We start from the raw sequence: 16960 nt of genomic DNA on the forward strand, positions 1-16960 counted from the left end.
TATATACACACAAACATGCTGCTGCTCCTGCTGCCATTCCAATCAAAACACTCGTGTTGCATTTCATTTGTAGGTGGTAATTATGTAAGTGTTTGTAACGCTCAACATTGCCAAAACCCAGAAGAAGATCCTGAGTGTTGCCATAGCAGTGCAAAGCAAAACGTTCCCCGAAATGCTTGCTGCAGTTCTTCTCAGTCATTTACATCTTTAGCATATGTCTGATGCTCAGAATCAGAACTAAATGAGACAGAATTTTTTTAAAATGGGTCTGGTGTTCTGGGAGGTTCCTGATAAAAAAAAAAAAATCACAAAAGTCTCTAAAAGAGGCAATGAATGAATAGATTATGGCATAAGAGAAGACAATTTAAACTTTTAAAAACCTCTGTGCAAAAAAGGAAGAAAGTTGTTGTTATTAGAGAACCAAAGAAGTCAAATTCAAAGTTTCCACAGACCATGTAAATGGCGCAGAGAACCTGGACGAATGTGAGCTGGTCAGTAAAACCAACAAACTAAATTTTTGACTTACATGTAAACTATTTTCTGCTTGGGAACCTCTAGCAAATAATTATTTGGCTGGAGACAAAATTAGATTTGGGTGAAGACAAAAGCCTTAAACATGCAGCCAGAGTGAGAGAGAATAGTTTTAAATCAAAGCATATTGACCATCATTATGGTTTTGATTGGAAGTTTTGTCATCCAAACTGACGAAACTTGGACTATTTTGCAAAGAATGTTGAAAAAAAAAAAACAGTCAGCAATCAGGATGCATGATTTTAGAAAAACAAAAAAAATCTCATAATTGGATATTGCAATGATTTTGTTTGTAATCAACGTACGTTTTCAATCATCCTTTTCATCTTTTCCACCACTATCCCTGGGTTTTTTGCAGTAGACTGTTTCTATGATTTCCAAAAAGAGTTGCAGGAAAGGATTCCTCACAGCATTGATTCAATGGAAACAGATATAAACTTCAATAAAATAAAAAAAACTACTAACTGATAAGATGTATAACATATTTTATATGTGCAGCAACTTAAACTGAATTCAGTTTAAGCTGCAAGCATTTCATCTTCCTAGTGAGACACTAATAAAATCTGCAGATTAAAGTCTTGTTACTGAGCACAAAAGTTTAAAATGCATTACAGTCTGGTTCCAAATACTTTATTGTGGAAGCGAGACAAGAGGGGAGAGTGCAAAAGGCCTTGTTCAGCTCTGACCTCACTTTGCAGAACATCTGCAGAAGTAAAAAACAGACTTGAGTGAGACAGACGGTTTGGGCTGGCAGGCAGAGAGACAGGCAAGGATACGCAACATCAAAATAAATCTATAAATCAGCAGCACAAATAAACTGGAGCTTTACAAACCCACGCTAAAACTCCAAACTGCTTCACTGCAGACTACACAAACAGGAGGATCTGAGCCAAAAAGCACATTCTTGTTCCACATCCAGTGTTTGACTTGCAGCCATCTGGGCTTTATTGTTGCTCTGGAGATGGCAGCAGCCACCATACATATGACGTCGTATGGTAGAAATTCAAACGAGTTCACGCGGAAGGACGGCGCGTCTTCTCTTCTTCCTCCACTCATTGATCATCTTCATACTCTTCCTTGCTTCTCCTCTTCGTCACATCCGAAGAGGAGCAAACTTATGTCTGGAGCTGAATGTCTTCTGGTGGGAAAGTAGGGAAATGGATTTCACAAGAATGAATTCAGTGTGAGAAGCTCGCCCACATGCACAGACGCATAAAATGGAAAAGAAGAAGAAGAAAAAAAAATGCACATTTTGTCCCAGCTTGTAAAGTTGGTATTTTTACTGTTGAAGCACCTAAACTGTTGCTAACACGTTTGTGAGTTTGAAAATATCATCTTAGAAGTCCATGTAAGCGTATTTGTCCCGAATTTCCAAACGCAGTGAATTCCTATTGTCTGTCACCTCCGTGTTCACGCCGTATAAGCTCGGGTTAAACAGCCTGTGTGTCCGGCTGCAGTCAGTACTTGCCAGATGTGAGCTTGATTTGATATTTTTGGCTCTCCACCCCTGCTTCGCACTCACAATAACCCTCCCCGATCCAGATGTTCCGTGTTTAGCTCAGCGACTCAAATTGGACGTGGTCCTCCCTTACACGTCCTCACGACTGGAAAACACTGAGCACAAAGGGGGAGGGGAAAAGGAGCTGGAGGAGAATAAGGGGTGATTTTCCTGCAAATCCACTGAATGAGTCAGTGACACCTCACATTACGGTAAACCACATGTCTGCGAGGCTCCAGAGGGAAGAGGGGAGAGAGCAGAACGAGGTGGAGCAAGTGTCCAGGAGCCTGTGGTAACGGTTTGAGATGAGTCATCGCCGAGCCGAGCGCTCCGTGCAGCCACCTGTTTCCACTCTCTCACACCGCTTCCAATCCTCTTGTTTCTCTCTGTGTCTCAGCAGAGGAGCTGTGATTTCCCAAAAGGTGAATTAAAGTCCCAACTGAGGAAAAACAAAACCCCAAAGATCACTGTTACAACCTGTGACCTCTAGAGAATAACGGGTAAGTTTTATTTTATTCTTCCTGAAAAGGTTAGTGTTCCAAATAAAGCGTCGTACAGGGGGAATGAATTATTCACAAGTGGAAAACATTTTAAATAGTTTCCAATCTTACCAGGATTTGATGTTTCAGCTAATTCAATCCAAAGTCGGACCTCGCAGCATTCAAATAGGTTGTGTGGCAACCTGTCAGACTTTACAAGCTTCTTGTTAAATGTTAAAGTCAATCACAGGGCAGTTAGGAAAAAAGTTGAGTAAACGTGGCTTGCAGAGTCGCATCTGAACCAGAAGTAATGTTCTTTAGAGAGATGATGGGTGGAGATGTTTGGCCATGACGCACAGCATTTGGAGAGGGAAATATCTCATATAAAGTAGGTGTGTTACTATATTAAAAAAAAATAAAAATTACGTAAAATTACGTCAAGATCATGCACAAAAAATAACAGCTGAAATATGATAAAAAGCTGAAACTCTGCAAAAGATGTTATGAAACTGCTGGTCATTTTAATGGTTGCAATAAAAGTCTGGTGGTTGACTTGTAGTACTTATTTTATTCAGTCTGAAGGTCAACGTTTAGAGAATATCCTGTCCAAAATGATGATAGCTAAATGAAACCTGAGAGTAAAGTCCTAAAATGATGATCTAAATTATAAATTATATTCACCAATCAAGCAATCGGAGCAAAGACGCCATCCGCAGGCTGGCTGGTAACAATATACCTTCACCAAGTGTTAAGTGCAGGAAGGGTGATGATTTCTGAAACCACAGGATCTGGGCACCATGTTGTCATTGGACTCCATGAACTTCACAGTGAACCCAACAATGCTAGAGGATAATCTGTCCATCAACTAAAGCTTGGCCCAGACCGAATCATCGAGCGGAAAATAATTCCAGACACTGGAGCAAAAAACAACAGAACAGCGGAAAATAATTAAGTGTTGCAATGGCCTAGTCAAGGTCCAGACATGACTAATTTGCTGTGACGGCACAAGCTTATCTCTTCAATAAACTTGAATAAACTGAAGCAAACTTGTAAAGAAGAAGAGTTCTTAAAACAATGATGTGAGAGATTAATAATGTCACATAAAACACAAATAGAGTTACTGCCGTTAAATGTCATTTGACAAACTCCTGGATCAAGGAGTGTACTTAATTTTCCCTATGGCTTTCATAAACAAAACCATATATTAATGCGCACCATTTACTGTGAACGTAAAAGGAATAAACCTTTTTTTGTTACCATATTACCAGGAGATCCTGTGGGTCCAGTAGGTTTCATGGTGGGAGTTATGGCAAAATTGTCAGGTGCTCAACGACATGAAGCTCTTCAGATAATTAAGACTAAAACAATGCTTAGCCTTGCATCACTAAAGCTGTTTGTGTTTGTTTCTCTGTGGTAAGTCAAATGACCCTGTCACCTAAAGCTCTCGGTCAAAGGAAAGTCCATATGATTATGAGGCACAAAAACATTTTCTGCCCTTACTGTTTTTACCTGTTCTTATTTATTTTAAAATAATTTGAAAAGCTAATTTCCTAACTTTCTCTGAATGTCTCTCCTGCATAATTCTGCTATTTAGCAAACAGGAATGATGTTGGTATTCCTAAGGGACCTAAAAGTTTAGTCTAGAAAAAAATGTCAGAGTCAACTTAGTTTGTGCCCCTGACAGGCACTGCTTTACTTCTTTCTAAGAAGTAAAACAAAAAAAAAAGACATAAAAATAGGAGACATACAATAAAAGTCTTAAAGGGGAGGGATGATAAAGTGTGATGAAACAACATCAGCAGCGGTCTAAACAAGGAAGGGAATGTGCCATCATCCATTGTATCTGACCAATTTCAACCAGTTGGATACAACTCCTCCTACCCTGTCCTGAATTAAAAAAGGGAAACGGCTGCAGGGGCGACGGAGAGCTTGAACCTGTCACTCTTCTGAGGAAGTCTGAGCCAAGAGGCAGAAGGTAGAAACTTGAATTCAGAATATAAAGGTTGGGAGCGGTCAGGAAGAATGAAATCAGTCTTAATGATAATCTGTCTATTGAACGGCTCTGTAAGTGTGAACTGTTCAACTCTCTGAATCTTTTTACTTGTCTTTATCCATCTGATTAGTACATTTGTCGGCCTGATGCTAAGGCTGCCAAACCAACAGAGGAGGAAAAAGGTCAGCACAGAGTCAATGTAGAGTATGATCTACATTGATCACATCGATCTGAAACAGAGTTTTCACAGACGAGACAGTCGCTCATGACAAGTAAAATACAATATATTTATTATCCAGACTAGTCCCGAGGTAACAGTAATTTCCAACAATGTCTGCTCACCAGCCTTTGCTTACTCCAAACTCAATGTCCCTCTCTTCAAATTTGCAAACTTGTGACCCTCAGTGTAGCGTATATAACGTGTACGCTCATGCCAAGGCCCGACCCAGTTTCTGGGCCCTGCAGACTTCAGCTGACACTGCGTGACCCACATAAGGACACCGACACTTGTCATCCCAAACTTACTGCCTTTCTTCCACCAACCCACACACACAGAAAACCACAAATGGTCCGCATACATGTGTGTCCATGTGTGTGATTAGCGAATAAAGGAGCAAAACATAGCAGAGATAAAACAGCGGCCTTGTGTTTAGGCTATAGTCTGACCCAGAACAGGATGGCCTTATTCATCACAGAGGCTTATGAGGCGGTGTGGGCGAGCACCAGGAGCAGGTAAAATGGTTGAAGAGCAAAGCATTTCCGGGTAAACATCAACATGCAAGCGCCACTAACAATCCTAGATGAAACACACTGAGGCTGACAGCAAAGCCTCTCCATCAGCACAATGCAGCAGAGAGCTGTAAACAGTACAGTGTGTAGGTGGCCTGTGAATCCTACTTGTCTGGGAGTGAGGAGGCTGCATCAGCGATGGCTCTTCTGTTGAGGCTGTGCAGACCCATAAATGGCAGCAACTGAGGTGGATCCATGTGTACAGCTGTAAGGCTGACGCTCACTGTCACTATACTCCAGGTCAATACCTCTAATGTCAACAAACTCCACATCCGTCAGAGTTCTTTTGTACTTTGAAATGCATGACTTATGAAATCATAATGAAGAAAAGGCAGAAGAAAGTAGGAGTTTGAATCCCCGCTCTGTCTGACTCAGTCATTGTGTCCAATTCAGGGCACCATTTCATCGAAGAGGGGAAAAAAAAAAGAGGATCCACCATGACGACGCTCATCCAAGACAAGTTAATGAACTTTTTCTCCAGTAAAAACTAACCGTCAGGTACTCATTTATCCTCGGCGTGTTTGTTAAACAGATCAGCTCTGCTTTTAAAAAATTCACCATCGCAATTTTTAAGCCTCCAGTAGTTCCTACAGCATAATCTAGTATTCAGCCTGGAAACTGTGGCATGTGTTTAACTATCATCATTGTTGTTTATTCATTTAGAAATTGACTGATGGCGTGCTTGGCGACTGCGTCTGAACACCTGCACTTCTGTTTAGCGAAGCTGTCACAGATTCGGCTCCTGGAGATTAACATAGTGTGGAAATTATTAGGTTATGATAAACAGAATGACATAAAACTACTAAAGGTGGAGAGAAAGGTAGCCAAGACCCTTCAAAACCAATAAAATGTTAAATTAGATTCAAAAGTTCATGTTAGGACAAAAGGAAAAAGACATTTTGACTGAAATTATGTCACTATAAAAGCAAGTAAGTGCCACAGCAGGTAAGAATCTCCAGTTTCTTCTTAATAAAATAAAATAAACAACTGCATCTGGTGTTTTGACCTGAAGAATCAAAACCGCAAGCTGATATAAATTGCTCAAATCTGTCAGACCTGCAACAAACCAGGTGCAAAAATAAAGGAAATTGCACTGCTTTGTGTATTTCCCACTTTGTTTTCCCAATGTAATATGTTTACACAAATTTTATTACCATTTCAACTGCATAGATGGACCAAAAATCCTGACAGATTTTACCTGTCTGCAGAACAACTACCGGCTCAATCTCAACCTGTGTGGGGCGACTTACATCCAAACTAACACTGAAGCTACAGTCTGTCCCATCACAGACAGTATAATAGAGGATGTATGCATAAGTTTGTTTTTTGGGATGATGAATTCATCATCAACTCTGTTTCTCTCAGAGCAGTAATGAAAAACTTGATTAGATTTAATGAATAGTCATTATTTACCGATGTCAGAGGAATTTGTTTTTAAAGTCAAGGGTTGAACAAAACGAATTAAAAAATGTTACATTAAAGATTAAAGAAAAAAACGGTAACATTTTTTAAAACTATTTTCTTTGTAACACTGAACAGTAATATATGTGGACTGCATCTAAAAATAACTTCAGACTAATTATCAATCAGGCCTGGGTGGATCCAGGAAACTGCTGGTTTCCAGTCAACTCCATCACTGTCAAATAGGATTTACTAATATTTCCTAAAATATGCTAACAAACACACTACACTTCTCAGATACATATATGAGCATTTCCAAACATATTCTCTTGCACTTCATAGTGTTTTTAAAATTTGTCTGAAAATACATATAAAAGTCAATAGAAGCGATGACAAGAAAACAGCTAAAGCAGAGAGCCACATGTACTGGAGCGATCTATTGCCCCAGTCCTGCAGCTGAGTGAGGAGGTCGGTCTGGGAGTCGGAGAAAACAAAATGATCTCCTTCTCTGTCTTCACCGGCAAACAAGATTTAACTGGAAATTTTAAATTGCATTATGGAAGACTTGCAGCAAGATGCAGAGAGGAGCAGAGCAAAAATTCATATGAGTGCTGGTGCTTGCTCTGCCTCTACCACCCCAGATCACTGGTTTGCAGGCCACATTGTTTTACTTTTAGTGTTTCAATTCAAAACAGGTGTGGGGGCAGGAGGCAATACGGCTCACGATCCAGGGAGCCACAGTCGACAGGACGCCACTAAATAACTTTTCAATCAGTCACGACAACAATCACTGAGAGGCTTGGCACCGAAGCGCATTAAAGATCTGCTGTTGTTGTATAAACTTTCCAGACCACTGAGGTTTTCCGGTTCTGGTTCTGCTCTGCATTCCCAGAACCAAACATGGAGAAACAGCATTCAGCTGAAGGCTGTTTGGTTCTGGTTCCCATAACTCAGTGCAACTTTAAAGCCACCTGTTTAAAGTTCCATTTGATTAGCAGTAATTCAATCATTTTATCTTTTTTTTTTTATATTTGACCAAATATAAAAATAATATTACTTGTTTCATAATTGATGACTGTATGTTTTTATGAGGCTGCACAGTGGCGCAGTTGGTAGAGCTGTTGCCTTGCAGGAAGAAGGTTCTGGGTTYGATTCYTTCTGCATGGAGTTTGCATGTTCTCCCTGCGCATGCGTGGGTTTTCTCCGGGTACTCCGGTTTCCTCCCACAGTCCAAAAACATGACTGTCAGGTTAATTGGCCTCTCCAAATTGCCCCTAGGTGTGAGTGTGTGTGTGCATGGTTGTTTGTCCTGTGTGTCTCTGTGTTGCCCTGCGACAGACTGGCGACCTGTCCAGGGTGACCCCGCCTCTCGTCCGGAACGTTAGCTGGAGATAGGCACCAGCACCTCCCGACCCCACTGAGGGACAAGGGTGTAAGGAAATGGATGGATGAATGGATGTTTTTATGATGAAAAGTACTTTGAACAGCCTTGTTGCTGAAAATAAACTGGACTTAAATCTATTGTGTTTTGGGGTTTTTGCCATTTTCCATAGACATATTTCTTAATATAACATTTGTACACATAATTTTTCAATTAAATTACAATTAATTAAATTGATTAAATTAATTAAACTGATCAAATATGTAATAAAAAAAAGCTCAGCTAGATATAAAGCTTCATTTTTACCTTCTTGTGTTTTGCATCATCCCAGTTGCTAGGCAACACACATAGGTAAGGTTGGGAATAAACCTGAAGCTAAAAGAAGGTAGTGTACATCCTTAATTGCATGTGTATTGGGAAATTTTTCCAATTTGTACATGTGTTTTTGTCTCCTAAAACACACACACACGACTTCATACCTGTGTATGTGCGGCTGTGCTAGTCTGTTTATCTGAATGTGTTCCAAGAAGCCAAATAGAGGGAGATTAACGTAACAATATCCAAATCCCCTCTGCCCTTGGACAGCAGGCAAAGAGGCTACAGACCAGGCGTGCATTGTGTCCTTTGTCGCTGTGTGCATTCTTGTTTGTTCGTTTAGATAAATAGATTCCTGTCTGCGTCAGCGCACACACACACACACGTCTACATGCCAGGATGTCTGGGGCTGTGAAAACTGCGCGCCCATGTGTGCGCCAGCAAGTTAATCTAAACATAGTGTGGTGAGGCGTGAAGTGGAGCGTCCCGGTCGATACGCTCCAGCATGATATTGTCGTGTCGTGTTCCCACTTTGTATTCCCCCGTTATCATTACAACCGGACCCCTCCAGGCTGGTGTATCTCATGCACTACAACTCAGCAAAGCAGGCTGTAAAAGTTTTAGCTCCAGGCAAAGAGATCATCCTCCTAAATTGAGGAAATAATAAAATAACGTTGACGAAATCACATTCTGATATCCAATTCAACCCAATAAAAAAAAATAAAAAAATCTATCACGATGCAAACTTTCCCAAAATGAGGGACCCTTTATTATGGCTGCAACACATTAGACTCTTGACAGCCCCACCCTTATGATTTATTTGAACGGATTTACGTCACACTCCCCTGTCAGAGAAGACTGCCAAGGGGCCTGGTTCGCTTCTGATGACTCGATTTGAGAAGGTTCTGTGAATAGCAAACACATCTACACTTAAAACGGGTTTTATTTGTCTTCTCTGAACTCTCGAATCATTTCGGAGACCAAATAAATCCCTCAGTTAATTATTGCCTCTTGCTTCCTTTGCTGACAAAAGGAGGAAATTGATATTTCCTCCACAGTAACTCCTCTTTACAATGACTTACATTGCCCTTACCCACAATGCATCGCTTTTGTGTAAAAAAACATAATGCTTTTTAAGCTCCTAAGATTCGGCTTTTGCTGTCGCACCCTTTGTCTTATCCTCTGGCTCTGATTTGCTGGTTTTCATTTGTCCTCGTTTCACCCGTCACACCATCTCTGTTGCATGCACTATTCTCACTCTTCAAGCCTGTTCTCCTTCCTTTTTGTAACACGCCTGGGATCTGGCCTCCTCAGCAATCCAACCGTGAGGGCAGGGAGTGAAAATCAGCAATGGAACCACTAGATGTGAGAGGGAGTGCATTTGTTCAAGAGAACTCAAAGGGTCTTTCACAAATGTTTCAAAACCTTTTCACAAAATTCTGCTTCATTTGTTTCGTCCAAACAATAAGAAAGTGTTTGTTTTCCTCCGTGAAAGACTTGGGAAGGGAATACAGGAGGAGCTCGGTAATGTTTGGCCACACATGTAGCACTGAGTTTACATGCAAAATCAAATATATACGAGAAATCTTCATGCTAAAGGTTTAGAGTTTTTCCAGTGGCAATAAACCCAGTAGTCTCTATCCTGCATGACTTACATGTTTCCCTGGTTCAACACATCATATTCCAATAAATGGTTCACTCTCAGGCCTTTGCAGAACTCAACACCTTGAGGAGATAGTTCAGCTATTTAAACCCACAATAATGGAGAAGAATTGAGAACCGCAATTCTGCAGAAGGGTGGGCGTCTCTCGTTCTCATTTGGCCAGAGTCCTGCCTGCATGCTTTAGATGTTTTCTTGCTTGAACACATCAGAGTTAAATGACTCTGTTGTTAACAAGCTCCTGAAAGCCAGCTGACAGGCTGAGGAGATCATTCAACTATTTAAATCAGCCATGTTGGAGCATCTAGAACATGCAGGACTCCGGTTCTCAGCAACCAGAAATGCCCACCTTGGTTCTAATACTTTACAACTGCAAGACTATTCAATGGGAAAACTGGTTGAGGCCTGGAATACAACAGATATGCTTAAAACAACAGACATTAACAGCATTGCCTTTTTAACTATGTGACTCTGCCAGCATTAAAAGAGTCATCACACACAACACGTTCCCATTGATTTATAAGCCATATTAAAATTTGTGGTATGACCTCAGCCAACTCTTTCTGGAAAATGTAACTCACATTAATAATGAACAATTTCATGCTTTTAATGGACTGGAAACCTACCCAAGTTGCTCCAACTCTTGTGCAGTGAGAAAAGCACCAAAGAACAGTGCAACCATCACAATCAGCAGGCATATAGATTAATGCAAAGTCATGACAGGCCTTCCAAACATTATGTCTTCCTCGAGGCAAGAAATGGCCCAGGACTTTATCCCCGTCATCTATCTTTCTCATTATCACTGCTCCTGCTGCAGGTTTGTGTTTCAGAGTCAGACTGACTGAATGTTGGACACCTCACACATCCAACGTGTACGTATGAGGTGTCCACACTGGACGATGTCCTTGTCATTTTTGTAAATGCTGACATGTTTTTGTGCAATGACAGGGTGTTGCTTGTTTCATTGCTGCCTCTGGAATGAATCACATTGAACTCAATATGGACTTCCTCTTGCCACCCAATTATGAGGACCTCAGATGTGTAGCAATGGCCTCACAGCTAAGAAGATAAGTACAAAATCGTCACACTGGCTAACATCTACCGAGGCAAAAGCCGCCTTTATAAATACTGCAGACTTTCCAGTCTTTATCGCACAAGGCAACATGAAAGCTACACATTCTGTGCTACATGTCACAGCACAGACTACACTATTTTGACTACAACACATGACATCAAGAGAGAAATGAGAGCATTAAAACATATTCACGTTCCATGTTCTGCTCTGCTGCCCAATCGATGCTGGGCCTGTGTGATATCATCTTACATCATCAGCACCGTTTTTCAACAGGTCCTGAGTGTTTTATGGCAGCGTGACCATCTGCACCGACAACACGTCTGTGTTTGGTGATAAAACTCCAACTCGAAAGGTTTCTCTTATTAGCTTTAGGGCAGACAGCTGACAAACGTCAGCGAGTTGAACACTGTGGTGCAGTTTACCCAAAAACAGCGTAAATTAAAGATCCCATGCCTTAGCAGCTTAGTGGTTGTGGACACAAAATCCCTGGCCTAGCCATGACAACTCAAGTCTTTTATTTATCCACTTACTTTCAGCATGCAGAATTTTGATCCTTTATTAAACTGAATGCCCCTTCACTCCCTTAACAACTAACATTTTCAACCAAAACCTTTGAATGCTAGCGTGAGACACACAAATATGAGAACTCAATCTCCACTGATGCTTGCCCAGAATGTGCAGCCATGACCTCTGAGCAAAAAAGGAAAACATGTTGGGTGTTGGTATCAATTTAGCAGGTTTAATCTCTTCCATATGGGCATGGGGTCTAATGCATCTGCTAAGGCTGTAAGCTGCTATGAGCTCTGTGGATACCAGCTAGACCTATTAACAGTTTGGCAGAGACTCAAAATGTCACAGAGCCTGGTACCTCAAAAAAAACCATCAACACCAACAAAGAAAAAGAAAAATCGCTTTTGCAAAAGCTACAGGTCTTTTAAAGTTTGATAGAGGCTGCAGGTTGTACCTTTTTGCTGGATTAGGGTCAAGGTTACAGACTGAGCAAGATGAGGCTCCAAGTGCTGTCTGCAACTGCAGCAGCTGATCAAGTTTGACACAGAAATCCATGCATAAACAGAAAACATGCAAGAGTATGTTTAGCCATAAGCCGTCAGCAGATGCGCACACGCACGGTTCACACCTCCTGCTCTGAAGCCGACTCACCTGAGTTCAATGGCCTCCCCCATCTCGCTCTGAAAACTCAAACACAAGATCCACAGGCGGATGAGGAACAATGCAGAAATGACGAGCCAACCGAGAGAAGAGAGGAAGAACTCCCTTGGACCAGCGGTCACAGCAATAACAGCGCAGGGAAAGGATGAGAGAGAAGAAGAGAGCGGCGAGAGAACATGTGATGATATTGTGAGATAGAGAGAGAGAGAGGGAGGGAGAGAGAGAGAGAAAGAGAGCCACACCTCTTCTTAAGGGATTAACTTTGTGAAAAAGAAAGTCCTGACACACGCAGAGACACACACAATAGGACGCGCACCCAAACACAGTCAAATTGCCCACGTGTTGGCACGGAGGAGCGTCTGATTTACAGGCACACACAGATACTGTACACACACGCACGCACGCATGCTCACAGCTGCTCTAAAAATAAATACAGATCAATGTTTGACGATCCCAATCCTGGGAGCGACGAAAGATGGGAGTGGGAGGATTGAGAAAAGAGAGAGAGGGAGAGAGGAGGAGGAGTGATTAAACGAGTCATGGCAGGAGGTGACACAGTTTTCTTTGCTCTCTATTGGCACTGGTCAAGAGTGCACTAGGGGAGAGGGCGAGAACTGAGGCTGGAAGCAGGGGAATAGATGCAAGATGTGCTCAAAGTGAGAACTGAAGCCGCGGTTAGCTAATATAGCAATGTATTACCAGGGGTACATGGTGCTCCTCTGGTGTCGGATGCTAAAGGGCAGGTCACAGCTGTGCACCAGGCAGGGCTCCAAACAGATGAAGCTGTGCAGAATGAAACCAACAGGCCACACCCAGACAAACAAATGGCTGAGTGAGGAGCGTTCGTCATGTTTGGGGTGCAGTGGTTTCTGCTCCAGATTGTCTAGCCAGGAAAACATTTGCTGGCAGAACTGGAGAAACATATGGAGCATCTTAAAAATGTCAGAGCATGTTCAGGTGAGATGCTGAAACAGGAACCGGTGTGTGCACAGCTGTAATCCATCTGCTTACAGTTCCAGGAGGTTTGTGGGTCAAGTGTTTAGGCTTTGATTTATAAAACTATTAAGATTAATTTTTTTTTTTCCGTATTTTTACTTTATTGTGTTTTGTGATAGACCGGCACAGAGTAGTAGACGAAATTAAATACGGCTTTGCAAATTGGCGAAATGTGAAAAGTGTGCTATGTATTTGTGCTGCAGCAACTCCATCTGGCTGCAGTTACAGCCACAGTTGTTTAGTTTTAGATCTTCTTGTTTTGTACATCTACACACTTAGCTCCAGTTCCAGTAAGACTGAATAAAAACACAACTTTCAATAGTAAATTTAGAATCTTTCCACAGACTATCAGTTGGAGTCAGGGCTGCACTTTGACTAGGACATTCTAACACATAAATATGCTTCAGTTCTTTTTTTATTGTGCTGTATGTCTAGTGTTGTTCTCCTGCTATGAGGTGAACTTTCACCCCAGTTTCAAATCTTTTGCAGTTTCAAACAGGTTTTCTGCCAGAAATAGCTTCCGCATCACTATGGAAACAAAACTATCCCCCCAGCATGATTCTGTCACCACCATAGCTTGTGGCTAAAACGGCAGAAAATGCAAACAGTTTTATGAGGTAAAAATTATTTTGCAAGGCACTGGAAACATATACAAGTCATTTACTGATTTATCTCCTGGTATTTGTATTCATATTCATGTAAAATGTTTAGAATCATGCAGGATATTGTAAAATGAATCTCTTAACTATCCCAACTGACTACTTAGCATTTAACTTGCTTTATTTTGTGTCTGACACATTTGAACTCTTTTTTTTCATGTTCCTAAATATAAGCACAGAAACTGCCTTGTTTAAGTTTATGTCACACAAGAAAAACATCTTAAATACATCAGACCATCATCTAACACTGGCTTCTGCTTAAGCCTACATTTTCTAAACAGCCACCTCTACTGCTAGGAGAACACACACAGAACAAGCATGTGGTTGTAATTGTAGATGGGAATATGCTTATTTTGAAGTCAGGCTAAAGGTTTGTTTAAGACCACCGTGATATTTATTCTAAACCCTGTGGTCCAATATGAACTCAACTTCAACAACGTAATCAGAGTTCTTACAGTTTCAAATGAGCTCAGTTACCGCTGAATATAAAAAGCTTGTTTTCTTTCGTAAGTGACACAAATTAAAGAGTAAGCACCACCTCACAGTGACCCCCACTCTTCTTCATTGTTCCATAAAATGTCCTGCGCAACGTTCTGCCAGTTGATAAGCTGATTTGTTGCCTGATGTGAACAACCCGAATGGCCACCATCGTATATTCAGAGATTCCTCAAACATGCAGGAAATAAAGCCACACTCCAGGTATGGTAAATGGTAAGTGGACTGAACTTATATAGTTCTTTTCCAATGCTTTTGATGAGGGAATAACATTATAAAATTATATTTAAAAAAGTCAGTTTTACATAATACCTCCCCCCCTTTAAGAAAGGTAGACATCAAAAAGAGAGAGGTTCAGACGGATAAAACTTATATCGCTTAGTAAGGACTAACTGGAAAAGGAAGAGTTTGGATGCAAAGACTTGGGATAAGAAAGAGGGTTAGTGGGAAATTAATTAAACTACAGCCAGAGTAGGAATCTTATATGTTACTGTTGAGCTACACACTGCAGATGGAGAAGGCTTCAGCGCATTCAGTTATTCAGAACAGCCAGACCACCCAAAAGCACAACCAGCAGCTGGACTATCTACTTACTGCAGGTTTTACAACATCAACATTCATAAAGTCAGGAAGCAAATAATACATCTCAGTTCTGAAGGCTTGTCCTGTCTGCAAAACAACATGAATATGTTGAAATGTCTCAGACTAAGAAAGTGCTGAGACTGAAGATGTGGTGCTGGAGACACAACAGCAGTCATGTTGGCTCCTTCTGCTCCACAAGCTCCTCAGCCACCATGACTCCATCACATCCCCTAAGCTGTTTACACATCAACACCCAGAGCCAGGAATCAATGAGGGATGGGATCTAGAGGGATCAAGACGTCTTTGCTGGACTCTGGTTCTGTTTGTGGGGTTTGCTAAAGAGACAGCACTCCAGCTTATGTCTAACTGGCAACTACGAGAACCGTCTGTCGATATTTGTATTGTCAGACGTTTTCCTTTCAGCATTTATTGTCACTTCTGCTTAAAGAAGTGACAATAAATGCTGAAAGGGCAAACACTGGTGGGATTCTGATGTACTTAAATGCTCCCCCCATGAGGGAAATGTGTCTTACTACTCATCATGTTAAACCAGACCACATGTAAGTTGATGTAGATCCTCTGCAGCTAATAAAATGTGTATAGAAAGACAAAAAATAATCACATATAATCCTTTTATTACGTTTGCACGTGCCGTTATTGGTGCCATTAAATACACAACGGCTACAGAAAATAACTGCTGAGGCCTGTCTACCTAAAAGAAATGCATCACATGAAAATCATAGAAATGAACAAATCTGCTCAAGAAGCTTTTTTTTATTCAGTCTCACAGAAACACACCAAGGTTTGCCTTAAATAAAAATTACAAGCAGAAACCAGAACTGGCAGATTTTCAGTTTGACCAGCAGAAAACTGGTAATTCTAAACAGAAGAGTGGACATAGTTATAGCTGCTATAGTTAGTCATTATCAGAAAACACTTAAAGGTGGGATTAAGATGCCTTTTTGCTGTTCCTAGTGTATTTTTGAATACTTACTCCCCTGAATCACCAACTGATCTAGTCACAGCACTTTATCAGCTGACTGGTGAAAGGGAAACTTGGCAATGCAGCTTGAATGTATGATGCAGCAAATACAGGTGGTCTGTGTGACCAGCTGGGTAAGGTTTAGGGCAAAAACATGCAGAGGAAAATATCTGCAGCTTTAACACATCATTTCTCAGCATTAAAACTTATTGGATAAGTCACATGGAGGAACTCTGAGACAAGGTGCCATGCTCCATAGATTTAGCCTTTTAGGAGTTTCCCACTATGTGCAAAACTCTAGTCTGTTTTATCCTTTGGAGCTTCTTGAACTTCCTCCTCTGTCTGTCATGGAACCTGCTGGATTTAGAAATGTTTACAGTAATTAATTATATGCTTTAAGACACTCCAAATAGATTTGTCTTTATTTTAAGGAAGCAAAACCCTGTCTAAGAGTAATGGCTCTTATGCACACACAGTGTGACATCACCTCTGATCCTAATATAAATATCAAACAAGCATGGTAGGCAAGGCGACTGAAAAGAAAAATACTTCTAATGCTGTTAAATATGGCTTCCAAAAAGATAAACTAGCTAAAATTGGTTTTGGAAAGTTTTGAGCTCTTTCCACCACCTACTCTATAGTCTAATGATCTTGATCAAGATGACTTTGTCCTCCTCCGCCTATTCTCTTTTCTTTGGGACTCTTTCAGCAGCGAGATGCACAGAAGGAGGAGGGAGGAGAGCGAGGGCAAAAGGGGGTCTAAAAATAAGTGGCAGACAAAACCACAGAAGAAGACAAAGACAGTTGGAGTCTGTTGGGAAAGGTGCAGCACATGCAGAGGTTCAGGTTTTCGATGGTGGCGAACGTGAGAGTTTAAGGCTGTGGGCATCTGTTGGTGGATATTTATCAACAACCCTGTTGATGAATAGGTTTGTCCCCAGGACAGATGCTAAT

The 16960-nt window shown here is 41.1% G+C and overlaps 1 protein-coding gene across 4 annotated transcripts in view; it reads right to left on the bottom strand.

The window, feature by feature from the left end:
* numbl (NUMB like endocytic adaptor protein) overlaps positions 1–16960 on the bottom strand; it is a 66033-nt gene that overhangs the window by 20642 nt on the left and 28431 nt on the right. The window contains exon 1 of one of the 4 annotated variants that reach the window (XM_008426102.2): positions 12284–12714. The exons of the other annotated variants lie outside the window; for them this stretch is intronic. Coding sequence (XP_008424324.1) covers positions 12284–12306 — 23 coding nt within the window. The 5' untranslated portion in view covers positions 12307–12714. Of the gene's footprint in view, positions 1–12283; positions 12715–16960 lie in introns of those variants that run through there. 4 annotated transcript variants of the gene reach the window in all.

This window comes from Poecilia reticulata, linkage group LG13 (assembly GCF_000633615.1).
Source record: "Poecilia reticulata strain Guanapo linkage group LG13, Guppy_female_1.0+MT, whole genome shotgun sequence".
Taxonomy (NCBI): Eukaryota; Metazoa; Chordata; class Actinopteri; order Cyprinodontiformes; family Poeciliidae; genus Poecilia; species Poecilia reticulata.